Source organism: Cervus canadensis, chromosome 5 (assembly GCF_019320065.1).
Source record: "Cervus canadensis isolate Bull #8, Minnesota chromosome 5, ASM1932006v1, whole genome shotgun sequence".
In the NCBI taxonomy this organism is placed as follows: Eukaryota; Metazoa; Chordata; class Mammalia; order Artiodactyla; family Cervidae; genus Cervus; species Cervus canadensis.
This window is the reverse complement of record NC_057390.1, coordinates 85,258,085-85,270,533: the sequence shown is the minus strand read 5'-3', so window position 1 is coordinate 85,270,533 and position 12,449 is coordinate 85,258,085. Positions and strand designations below refer to the sequence as shown.

Here is a 12,449-nt window from a genome sequence, read left to right as displayed (position 1 = left end):
GAAAAACAGCTAGTAAATGCGGTACCTGCCAGAGTTTTTCCTGGACCGAGATTATGCTTTCGGTAGGCCTGCCTAACATGAATGGTGCTGGTGGTGGTTTAGTCACTAAGTTGTGTCCAACTCTTGCAACCCCATGGACTATAGCCTTTTAGGTTCCTCTGTTCATAGGAGTCTCCAGGCAGGAACACTGGAGTGGGTTGCCATTTCCTTCTCCAGGGGATCTTCCCGACCAAGGAATTGAACCCAGGTCTCCTGCATTGCAGGCAGATTCTTTACCTAACATGAATACGCCCCACGTTTTAGCATGCGGTGGTTCTTCAACATCAGCTGTCTGGTTGCTTGTGCCTACTCCCGGCCTTGGTCATGGCATGCTGTGCGTGGTCCATCCTTGCTGACTCTTATTGAAGAGCTTCCCACAGAGGCCCCCGGGTGAGCGCGTTAGTCACAGGGAAGGATAAGAGGGAAGGGATGGAAAGGTCCCCACACGGTGATGTCTGTGCAGCCGGTCGGTGGGGTTATTCATACTTTCAGCAGATGTTTACTTCCTCGTGTGTGCCTGGCGCTGTTCAAGAGCTGGAAACACTCTGGTGAAGGAGATCGATGGATCTTTCCCTTACGGCCCCACGTCTCCTGTAGGGACAGTGAGCCAGGGGCAGCATATGGTGTGAATTCAGCTGTAGGGGAGGGGTGATCGGGAGGGGTCTTTAGATGGTGCGGCCCAGAAGGCTTCTTAGAGGTGATGCCTATGGCCAAGGACTGAGTGATGGGGAGCTTGTGGTGGGAGTAGGTGGGACAGGGCAGAGGGGGCTGTCCAGCCAGAGGAGGGACAGTTCATACAAGGGGACAGTGTTGGGCCAAAGGACAGAAGTGTGGCGTGGAGGTCCATGCGGACAGAGCAGGAGCGGGTAGCAGTGGTCAGAGATGATCAGGGTGGACACCATGGGCATTGCAGGCCATGGTATGATGTTCAGGTGTGCTGCGGGCGTGGAGGGAAGCCCCTGAGGGGACCGGCAGGCAGGCCTCAGTGCACGCCAGCTCCTGGGGTAGGGAAGAGCCTCAGTGGGCTCCAGCCCTGTTCTCTGGCACATCTCAGCACAGCCCCGAGGCAGGCCGTCTGCGAGACGCAGGAACCGAGTCTCAGGCGGTTTCCTAGGAACAGAGACGGAGTGCCTGTAACTGTGCTTCTCCCGTGATCCCTGCTGCAGACCCCGTGGCAGGGCCGACGGGTCCCCGGCCGGCCGACGGTAGACAGTCTGGCTTTGCAACTGTCCTCTCCGCCTGGTGGGGAGGCCGGGGCTGCAGACAGTATGTCAGCAAAGGCCCGTGGCTGCATTCCAGGAAATCACTTTTAAAAAGCAAGGGGTGACATTGACTGGGGTGCAAGTTGAACAACTGAGTGCACTAAAACCCATGAATTGGGCATTAAGTGGCTGAGTTGTAAGGTGTGTAAGTTACAGCTCCATAAAGTTGTAAGAAGAAAACAAAGCACAGTGGACTGTGAACTCCATCCGGCCCGAGGGCCAGTCTGCTGACCTCGGTGTGAGAGCGGATTTGAGCTGCATTTTACTTTGCCTTCCGGGCCAGCACGGCCAGCTCCAGGGCTCCCCGGCCCCCTTTATGCTGGAATAAGACACTGAACAACAGAAACGGACTCTCGCGCAGTTCTAGAGGCCAGGAGGCTGAAGTCGAGGTGTGGGCAGGGCCTCTCCCTTGGAACCTGTAAGAGGCTCCCCCTGCCTCCTCCAGCTCCAGGTGGGACCCTGCGACCCTGACTTCTTGGCTCACAGGTGTGTCCCTCTGGCACTTCACCTTGTCTCTGCGTCCAGACGTCCCTCTTGGTGAAGACACCGGTTGTAATGGATTAGAGTCCATCCTGGGAATGTCATCTCAACCCGATTCCCTCTGTAAAGAACTGAAGAGCCTCTTGATGAAAGTGAAAGAGGGGAGTTAAAAGGCTGGCTTAAAACTCAACAGTCAAAAAACTTAAGATCATGGCTTCCGGTCCCCTCCCTTCATGGCAAATAGATGGGGAGAAAGTGGAAACAGCGATACATTTTATTTTCTTGGGCTCCAAAATCCCTTTAGAGACTCTTGGACAGCAAGGACATCCAACCAGTCCATCCTAAAGGAAATCAACCCTGAATATTCATTGGAAGGATTGATGCTGAAACCCCAATACTTTGGCCACCTGATGTGAAGAGCTGACTCATTTAAAAGACCCTGATGCTGGGAAAGATTGAAGGCAGGAGGAGAAGGGGACAACAGAGGACGAGATGGTTGGATGCCATCACTGACTCTACGGACATGAGTTTGAGCAAGCTCTGGGAGTTGGTGATGGACAGGAAAGCCTGGCGTGCTGCTTTCCATGGGGTTGCAAAGAGTCAGACTGAACAACAACAAGAGCAATCTCCGTAAAGACCCTGTTTCCAAACAATGAGCTGTTTTCTCTCCTTCCCATGTCTCCATGTGGCTGGAGCCACAGCGAGCTTCCCAGGAGCGCCTGAGTGCCGGTGGAGACTGTCACCCTGTCTGATAGCAAGGTTGGGCTGTATGGTCACACCTCAGCCCTCATGCCTGTTCATTCTCAGGAGTGAGTCTCATGTTTCCGGGGTTGTAAGCGGCGCTGGTAACAGGCACTTGGAGAACAGGCCCCGAAGAAATGCAGAAACTTGGACAGGGCTTCCCGGCCTCCACCGTTGTTGAGGAAGAAGGCTGTGGACGCCTCCCACCAGCTCTTCTTGACCTCATCGGTCAGCACCTTCTAGGGGCAAATGCTCAGCGCCAGCTCTGAGCCACCCCTGGAGGCATGTGAACGAGGGATGCATCCTTGATCTCAGGCCCCTCTCAGTGCTGGTGAAATTGAGCAGAGGCACCTTCAGTGTAAAGCAGGCAGGCTGCCGGCCCTCTGAACTCATCCATCCCCTGCCTTGAAGCACACACATGCGCGGCCAGTGTTCTGAGAATTGTTATCAGCTGGCCATGGGGCAAGGGCGGGGGGCAGGCTACACTGTAGTTTTGGTCTCTTCTGCAGTGTCAAGTCTCCTGGGATAGCCGTTTCAAGCTGCCAAGGTGATGCCATTGCATGGAGAGCTGGGAAGAGACGTCAGAGCAGCCCCCTGTATCCCCACACAGCCTCTCTGGCCTGACCTCCGAGCACTCAGGCCGCATTCAGTGCTGGGTTTCAATGAATGTAATGTTCTGATTGTTTCACCACAGTTTTGACTTGGCTTACCGCCACCAAGCCCTGGAGTTGTATTGAAGAACTCTCTCTAGGGGAGAGGACTCAGAACCTCCCAGACTCCACTGGACTGGTTCATCCTATACCCACATATTGGACATTTGTGAAGGCAGAGACCCTGGGCTGTGTTTTGAGGGCTGGTGATGGTCACACAGACCAGGCTCTGCCCTGATGAGTGGGTGCTTTCAGAAACAGTCTGAGTGGGTAACCGCTCCTTTAAATCAGGGTTTGCCCGGGGTGAAGGGTCCTTGTTTCACGTGATTCCCTCTTTATCCTCTGTCCCCACAGTATATCATTTCTGCCTGACTTGTTTATAAGATGGTCACTAAGGGATGATTTTTGTTGTGGGATATTTTGCTCCCTGTCTCATTCTTTTCTGTCGGCTGACTTCCCTTCTGACTATACCTGTTTCCTCCTTTTATATGGAAGTGGGTCCTGGCTGCTCGCCGCTCAAAAGCCGAAAAAGAGGCCAGGTTGGTTGGAAAGAAAGTTTGCTTTATTTTGGAAGCCAGCAATAGGGTGGGCTGGGAGGGCGAAGGGTGGACCCCTGTCCAAAAGCTGACTTTCCCACCACTCTCTGCAGTCAGGGGACAAGAGCTTTTATAGACAGAAGGAGGGGGCAGAAACCGCACAGTCAGCTGTCTGTCACCTTCACATTGGTCATCGGTGGTCTGACCAGCGTCATCTTGATTGTTCTAAGTACAGTTAATCTTTAGTTCCAGGGTTGGTTGGTCCCCATCTCCTTGAGGACAGTTGTCAGAACTGTGGCAGCTCGTGTCGTGACTGCAGTCTGGTCATCATGTAATTAACGCCTCCACCAGGTGGGGGGTTCACTATCTACAAGACAGCTCACAGGATACGGCTCCGAATATTATCTCTAGCCCTTGAGGAGGAACTGAAAGTCCTTGACCTCGCTTAATGACTTAAACTGTTGTTATTTGGTCTCCTTTTACTGTTTGCCTTTGTTTCTGCGTATTCTCACTTCTCTGATCAAACTTGTTCTTTGGCTCAAGTATTTCCACAGACGAAAGGCAGACAGAGGACATAGGGTGGGGGCAAGGACCTTAGGGTTCTGCTTTGTTTCTCTGTCACCAATTGGGAACAATTGGGTATGGCTGGTTCCACAGCATGCCGAGAACGAGACAAAGTAGACAGTGAAAGCGAAGGTGTCTTATTGACCAAGGATGTGAGCATCTGCTCAAGGGTTTTGGTCTGTTTTTGATGCAAGACTCCCTGGCTCCCTGGAGAATGAGAGTGTGTTCCCAGTGGCTAAGGTTGTTCAAGGTGCCCTGCAGATCAGCGATGCCTTCCTGTGGGTTTTTATGTATTCTGAAATAGCCGTGTGCGTGATTTTATCAGAGTGTGATCTGAATTCAGACCTCACAATTGCACCACTGATGTTAAGTTCAGACAAATGGACTTAGCCAGCTCGTCAGAAAGCCTGGACTCACACAGTCTAATTTATAAACACCATATGATGTGTGTGTGTGTGTGTGTGTGCAGGTGTATGCATGTACCTGTGATAGTCTTCAGGTAAAATCAAAAGTCAAGGGACACTTTCGTTCACCCCTCTGTGATGCTGTAGCATATTATCATATTTCAGAGCTGATACTAACCCTCAGAGATGTTTTACTTCATTTGTTTATTTTATCATTGAGAAAACTGCTTCCTAGGTGGTGCTAGTGGTAAAGAACCTGCCTGCCAAGGCAGGAGACATAAGAGACACGGGTTCAATTCCTGGGTCGAGAAGATCCCCCTGGAGGAGGAAATGGCAGCCCACTCCAGTATTCTTGCATGGATAGGGGAGCCTTGGTGGGCTTGAGTCCATGGGGTCACAAAGAGTCGGACACGACTGAAGTGACTTAGCAGGAAACCCAGAGAGGCGAACACACTGAGTCAGAATTAGAACCAAGAGCCCCGGGATTTACATATTTATCGCTCTGAACACTAGGTGGCAGATAAACTCCACCTTCAGTTCAGATTCCGGCTGTAGGAGCTGATGGAGGGAGCCAGGTAAGGGACAACCTCCCAGCTTCTTTGTCCAGCTTCCTTCCCTGATTTGAATGACAGCATGTGTACACTTGAGGCTTATATCCTTTGGTAGGTACTCATCCCTAGGGGTAAACGTATGTTTTAAAACAAATCAAAATTTGTAACAGTACATGTTGGACTTTAAACTCCAGGAATAACACAGGTCTTGTTGTTCAGTCACTCAGTCATGTCTGACTCTTGGTGACCCCATGGACTGCAGCATGCCAGGCTCCCCTGTCCTTCACCATCTCCTGGAGTTTGCTCAAACTCATGTCCACTGAGTCAGTGATGCCACACAGTTTCTGGTTACTCCCTAATGCACCTGTGTGTGCCTTTCTGCTCTTCCACATGGAGTGCCTTATCCCAGGCATTCCTGTTTACCACCCATCTCCTCGTAAGCCTTTTATAATCTCAACCGTTTTCTGTTGCACACTCTCCTGCCCATGGCTCATGTACGTGTCCGGCTCTGGGTTTCCTTTACACCTGGAACCTGATCGCAGTTTTTGTAAACTGTATTATTATCAGCTGTAATCATGCTGTCTTTCCACCAGCCTGGGTGGTAGCTGAGAGCCAAGGTCTTCTGTGCCTCTGTGTTTGCAGCACCTAATACAGTGTTGGGCTCAGAGGATGCTTAATGGCTAATTGAATCTATTATTGAATGGATGTCTGGTTACTTTGATGAAAGAAGGGAAAGGGAAAGGAAGAAGAAAAGGGGGAAAGAGAGGGAGAATGAAAGGAAGGAAGTGAAGGGAAAGAACTATGGGCAGATGGATGGATGGGTGAGTGGATGATGGATAGATGGGTGGTGGGTGGATGATGAGTGGGTGAATAAATGGGTTGATGGATGCATGGATGAATGATACAGGTTGTAGATAGATGGATAGATGGATGGATAAGTGGAAGGAAAAATGATGGACGTATGGAAAGACGGATGGATGTTGTGTGTATAATGGATGGATGGATGAGTGGATGCATGGACGGATGGCTGGATAGATGGTGGATATACATGGGTGGATGATGGATAGATGGGTGGCTATAGGTGAATGTATACATGTATGTATAGATGGATGGATGGATAGATGAATGGATATAGGTGGATATAGGTGGGTGGATGGATGGATAGATGGATATAGGTGGGTGGATGGATGGCTGGGTAGGTGGGTGATGGCTGAATGGGTGGTTGTGCAGCTCATACTTAAGCTGTGGAACCTATAGACCAGCCCCCTTACCCTCTGCTCCTGTTTCCTTCTTGCAGGTCGTGGGCATCTTTGCTGGATTTGGGCTCCTGCTCCTGGTGGCCTCCCCTTTCCTGCTCCTGGCCACTCCGTTTGTACTTTGCTGCAAGTGCAAGTGCAGTAAAGGTGACGATGACCCTCTGCCCACCTAGAGAACGGCGCGATGCTGGAGCAGGACCCCCGCCTGCGGGAAGCGTGGTTCCCCCACCCCACCCGGCTGTCCCCCTCTCACTAAACATCTCTCTTGCCTTATGTGCCCCATTGAGCTTCACAGTGTCACGCCAGGACGCCGTGATTCCAGGGACTGATGTCAGGTCGTCGGCCGAGGCCCCAGGTGCGGTCACCCCCGGCATGGGGGAGGCAAGGCTGGCGTGGGTGGGGCGCGTCACACAGGGTGGGTCTCCGCAGACTCGCCGAGGGAGGTGCTGTGCGGAGCGCCCCCTACCCCGGTGACGTTCTCCCCGTCCCGCTGGACCGGGACCCTCTGATGTTGCCGAGGGGATCATCTCAAGCAGAGTGCAGTCTGTCTCCTCCCTGGCTTCAAGCTGGCGCCTCCTCGTGGCTGAGAGAAGTCCTTTAAGGATCGCGTTTCACTTCAGACAGAATCCGAGTGTTCTGACTTGAGAAAAGCATTCTGTTTGGGACAACTCTTTTTATTACTAATGGCATTTAGTAAAATCCTTTTTAGAAGGCTTCCCCCCCTCCCCCAACCAAGTAGTGAAAAATCAACATGGTGCATCGAAACCATTGTATGCCTTCTCTTGAGATGTGCGATTTTAAGAAGTTATGGTTAAATGGCCTTTCTGGCTCGGCCACTTTGCAGGAGATTTAGGAGGCCTTGTGTACTCTTTGTGTCTTTTCTTGACGCTCATGGAGACTTTTTGGATTGCTGTGCTCTGTATACTGTTATCAGCGTGTTTCCCTTATCACTGAGTTTCTTTTGAACATACTGATGCATTTAAAGGAACATCTCCACCCTAGGTTCGCCTTTCGTTTTTCTCTCTCTAGTGATTCAGCTCGGCTCACAGGGCTCCTCTCATGTCTTCAGAAACTGAATGTTTTACTTGGTAATAGTTTTATTGAGAATCCCTGTGGTTTGGCCGCAGCGTCAGTCCCCTCAAGCAGACAAAGCCAATGAAATAGTGACCCTGAAGTCCAGGGGAAGGGCTTCCTGGCAGGGGACTGGGGGACAAGCTTCTGGATGAAGGGCTTCCTGGCAGGGGGCTGGGGGACAAGCTTCTGGATGTTCACAGTTTTTGACATGACTGAGTTATTCTGGAGAAATCATCTCTCTTACACAGTTCCAAGTCCCGCTGCTTACCCCTTTGCCCCTGCTGAAAAAAATCTTCCGCTTCACTTAGTTGTTCTGATTGAGGGGGTATTACCACTCGGTCTTTTTACAGCTGTGTGTGACCGTGACCAGGGCAGGCGGATGCCCAGATCAATAACACATCCCGGGCTCCATAAGTTAACTTTGGGCAACGTGTGCTTTACAGACAGTTGGCTTTACTGTGGCTTTTAAAGAGCACATTGATTTCATCCAGCTTGGGACTTCTAAACATAGTAGGTGATTGTTGTGGATTTATCATGGTGGAACTTTTTAAAACTTATTGAGCATTCCACGAAAGAGTAAAATGAAAACGAAGTCTTTTATCTCTGTCGTTTGCTTGTGTCAGGCACGTTGGTACAGCGTGGTGGTTTGTATCCTTGATGTCTGCGTTTGTGTATCCATCTCAGGTCCTCGATTACCTTCTTGTAGAGAAATGACTTTTATTTGTTAACGTTTAATCAGCTTAGGAGAAACAGGACCACTCTTGCCCTCTAGGATTCATTTTCTTTTTGAAACTGAAGCCATTTTAGGGAGCCAGTCTGTGTCGAAATTATGTGCAAAACAGCCTCCATATAATTGCAGTTTGAAAACTCACTAAGAATGAGAACATGCCCGAGGCCATCTGCCTGGATGAAGCCTGGGCCCTGAGTCTCTGTAGCTGGAGGTGCTGCTATCAGGGTCAGGTCTGGAGGTGGGGAATGGTTTTTCTGGAGAGAGCGACAGCGCCCTGAGGCCTGAAGTTGAGCTTTATGGCCCAGGCTTGAGAGCTCACTGTGATTTGTGAATGCCCTTTAAAGTTCTTATGGAAGATAGCAGGCTCGCGGCCCGTGTCCAGTGGCCCACGGGGCAGAGCTTCCCATCCTAGATCATCCTGTCTGTACTTGCTGCTGCCCGTCAGGTCCAGGGGTCCAGGCGGTAGTGCCCCTTCCTTCGGGGTGGGGACCAGAGCTGTTGGAAACGCTGCCTTGCCTGGGCCAGCGCTCAGGTCCTTTCATTCCTAGCAGGCGGGGCCGCCTGTTCTCATGGGGGAGTCCACGGGTAGGTTGTGCACACGCGGAGCCCCTGCCAGCCCTGTGCCTTTAGCCCTGACAGTTCACCGCACATGGTGCAACCCGGGTAGGACACACCGGGATTCTGGGGCCCCCCGGGGCCTGAGTCACATCTGCTTGCTCTGAGTTTTTACATCAAGCCTGCCTGAGAGTGCTCGGTGTAATTTAGGAAAAGCAAAAATAAAGCTGCCTGTTCCCTAGAAAGACACCGGCAGGGTCGCCTTGAGAGCCTTTCGGAGACTTGCAGCATTACCATCTGATGCCCCTCCTTTCAGCGAGGAGCGCCGTCCCTGTTGTTCATGGGGACACAGGATGGACCGGGCCTGATGTCAGGTGTATACAGGATGTGGGGAGATGGCCCGCGTTGTGGTTTCTGACCTTGCCGTCACTCCCAGGAAAGCCTGGGTGTTTGACACTGCAGATGTGGCTTTAATCGAAGATGACCTTTGACAGGTGGTATTCACACTGACCCTCTGGAAGCACACATCTGTTGATTCATTTAGAGGCCTTTAATTCTGGGGGGTTGGGGAGGGGAAGAAGAACATGGAGATGGACTGTGGCTGAGTGCCCCTGGCTGGGTGGGGGCGACGGAGGGTGTGGTGATCAGAGTCCTTTGGGAATGGATGGTGCAGTGAGGTTTCACTGGCCATGCCTGGGCTCTGAGCTGGGCTCCGCCCTGCGTCCTGTAGCCTGGCCAGCCCAGCTTCACCATCGTCACCGGGGACCAGCGCCTTCAGGGGCGTCATTATAGATGGTAACTCAGCAGAGACCGACCCAGGACCTGAGTGTAAAGAGAACCTTTGAAGGCCCGAATGCTGGCCCATCAGTGTTTCCTTCACCCCCGGGAGGAGCTAAGGAATGATGTCTGCCCCTCTGGAATCTTTTTAAAGGGGAACAGATTCTCTTTACAGCATACTGTTTCTTAAAACCGGTTTAAGAACCAGACAAATTCCTGATGAGCACATAGGACCCGGGGAAAGGGGCTTATCAGATATGCAGAAATTACTCCAAGATGATTTCATCTTTCTCACCTGTGTTCCAAAAGTTAAAAGTTATTTTGCAGATTAGAAGAGAGTGTTTTCCCTTGGTTGTATTTAAAAATGAGAGTACTGAAAAGAACCAGGGTGGGCTTTTTTTTTTTTTGTCTATTTCTCAGATTCTCATTGATGAATAAATACCTGTCTATGTATATATAAATCATAGTGAAATCATCAAGGGAAAACATTTTGCATGTATAAAGCTTCCTGAAGGTCTCTTTCAAAAATACCAAAGGTTGTTTATTCCTTATCATTAACCCAAGCCCTTATGAAAGTAAACAAAATGAAGAGTTGTGACGGGTGTTGTCAAAATTGCCAGCTGGAAAGAAGGGGGTGCATGAGAGCAGAATGACTGATGCGTCCTGACCCGGAGAGCCTGCTGTTTGGGGGCGCCAAGCCCATGCTCGCCCCTCCTTAGTTTGCACAATCCTGTCTTCCGAGATTCCAGCAGCCTTCAGGGAGGGGTAGGTACCCGACCTTTCCCTTATCTCATTTTACCGTGGGTGTATTCTACTCTTGTGTAAAAACATGCATGAATGAGTCATGCACATGTATACATTATGTATTTGACAAGTGGTGGTAAAAACAAACAAACAAACAAAAAAAAACCAAAACAAGTTTGGTTTGTGTTTTTGAAATGTCAGTACATTTTGTGCCACTCACACTGTGATGTATAAAAGAGCTGTTTGAACGCCTTTTAATGTCGTGTTTTGTACTTTGGAATCATATAGACAAGTTTGATTTGTAATTTCAATACATATTTTAAGTGTATTGTGTCTTATGTAGTTTGTCCCCCACCCCTTTAGAAGGGATTTCTTTTTAAAGATATTTTGGCTGGAATACAGGTTACTTTTGTAAATCCTGTCTGGCTCCATCTTTCTTACACTCTTAGTTGACTGCTGGCTTGAAGATTGAAACTATTGTGAGGATTGGAGGTGGACGGGAGAGGGTCCTTATGCCACTGGGAACACAGCTTTTAAAAAAATTGAGTTATAATTAACATGCAGTAGAATAATGTTATGGGTGTACAGCATTGTGGCTCAGTATTTTTATACATTATGAGATGATCACCAACAGTAAGACCAGCAACCGTTTGTCACATGGTAGCTCTGACTGTATAAAGGTGCTTCAGTCTTACTGACTCTATTCTCTATGTTACATCCCAGAACTAGTCTCACAGCTGGAAGTGTGTACCTCTTTATCTCTTTCATGTTTTATCTGTCCCCCAGCCCCCTCCCTCTGGCAACCACAATTGTTGTCTGTAACTGTAAGTCTACTTCTGCTTTGTTTCCTTTGCTCATTGCTTTTGTTTTGTAGATTCCACGAGTAAGTGAAATCACAGTCTTTGGGTCTCAATGTCTATGACTCATTTCACTTGGCGTGACACCCTTCAGACACATCTGTATATGCTGAGGTTTTCTCTCTTAGGAACATTCTCAACTCTCTCGAAACCAAAATCATGTGGGGTGCTGGGTAAGTGAACCCCAATTGTGCCTTCTCTAGGAAAATGACATCAGGAAGCACCTCAACCGCGGTTCTCTGCCTCCATCCATGGAGACAAGTACTTAAAAAACTACCGAAGTTTAAGGGAGCGTCGTAAGAATCAGTGATCATCCTGTCATTGCTAGAAAAAAAGAGTAAACATGGATGCTGAGTTTAATAGGAGAAAAAATTAGTAACTCTTGAGTATTCCACCTTGATTTTCATTTGCTTCATCTACATTTCCTGGAAGAATATATCAGTTCAGTTCAATTCAGTCACTCAGTTGTGTCCGACTCTTTGCGACCCCATGAATAGCAGCATGCCAGGCCTCCTTGTCCATCACCAACTCCCAGAGTTTACTCAGACTCATGTCCATCGAGTCGGTGATGCCATCCAGCCATCTCATCCTCTGTCATCCCCTTCTCCTCCTGCCCCCAACCCCTCCCAGCATCAGGGTCTTTTCAAATGAGTCAACTCTTCACATGAGGTGGCCATGAAGTATTGGAGTTTCAGCTTCAGCATCACTCCTTCCAATGAACACCCAGGACTGATCTCCTTTAGGATGGACTGGTTGGATCTCCTTGCAGTCCAAGGGACTCTCAAGAGTCTTCTCCAACACCACAGTTCAAAAGCATCAATTCTTCGGCGCTCAGCTTTCTTTATAGTCCAACTCTCACATCCATACATGACCACTGGAAAAACCATAGCCTTGACTAGACGGACCTTTGTTGGCAAGATAATGTCTCTGCTTTTTAATATGCTATCTAGGTTGGTCATAACTTTCCTTCCAAGGAGTAAGCGTCTTTTAATTTACTGCACTTATTAACATAAAATGAAAGGCTAGGAAAAGGCAGTTAGTTACCTGTCCTGTGGCTACAGTTTAAAACCCATCCTCGGCTTCCCCAGTGGCTCAGTGGTAAAGAATCCACTGCCAATGCAGGAGATGCGGGTTCGATCCCTGGTCTGGGAGGATCCCACATGCCGCGGAGCATCTAAGACACAACTGCTGAGCCCAAACTCTGAGCCGAGAAGATAGAACTGATGAAC

General features: G+C 49.6%; 1 protein-coding gene across 7 annotated transcripts in view; it reads left to right on the top strand.

Annotated features, from left to right (window-relative positions):
- The window catches only part of RNF144A (ring finger protein 144A), a 123,004-nt gene extending 112,225 nt beyond the window's left edge, over positions 1–10,779 (top strand). For all 7 annotated transcript variants that reach the window (XM_043469431.1, XM_043469426.1, XM_043469430.1 and 4 more), the window contains one exon: positions 6,525–10,779. In XM_043469431.1, coding sequence (XP_043325366.1) covers positions 6,525–6,656 — 132 coding nt within the window. In that variant the 3' untranslated portion in view covers positions 6,657–10,779. The remainder of the gene's footprint in view (positions 1–6,524) is intronic.
- The last annotated feature ends 1,670 nt before the right edge of the window (positions 10,780–12,449 follow it).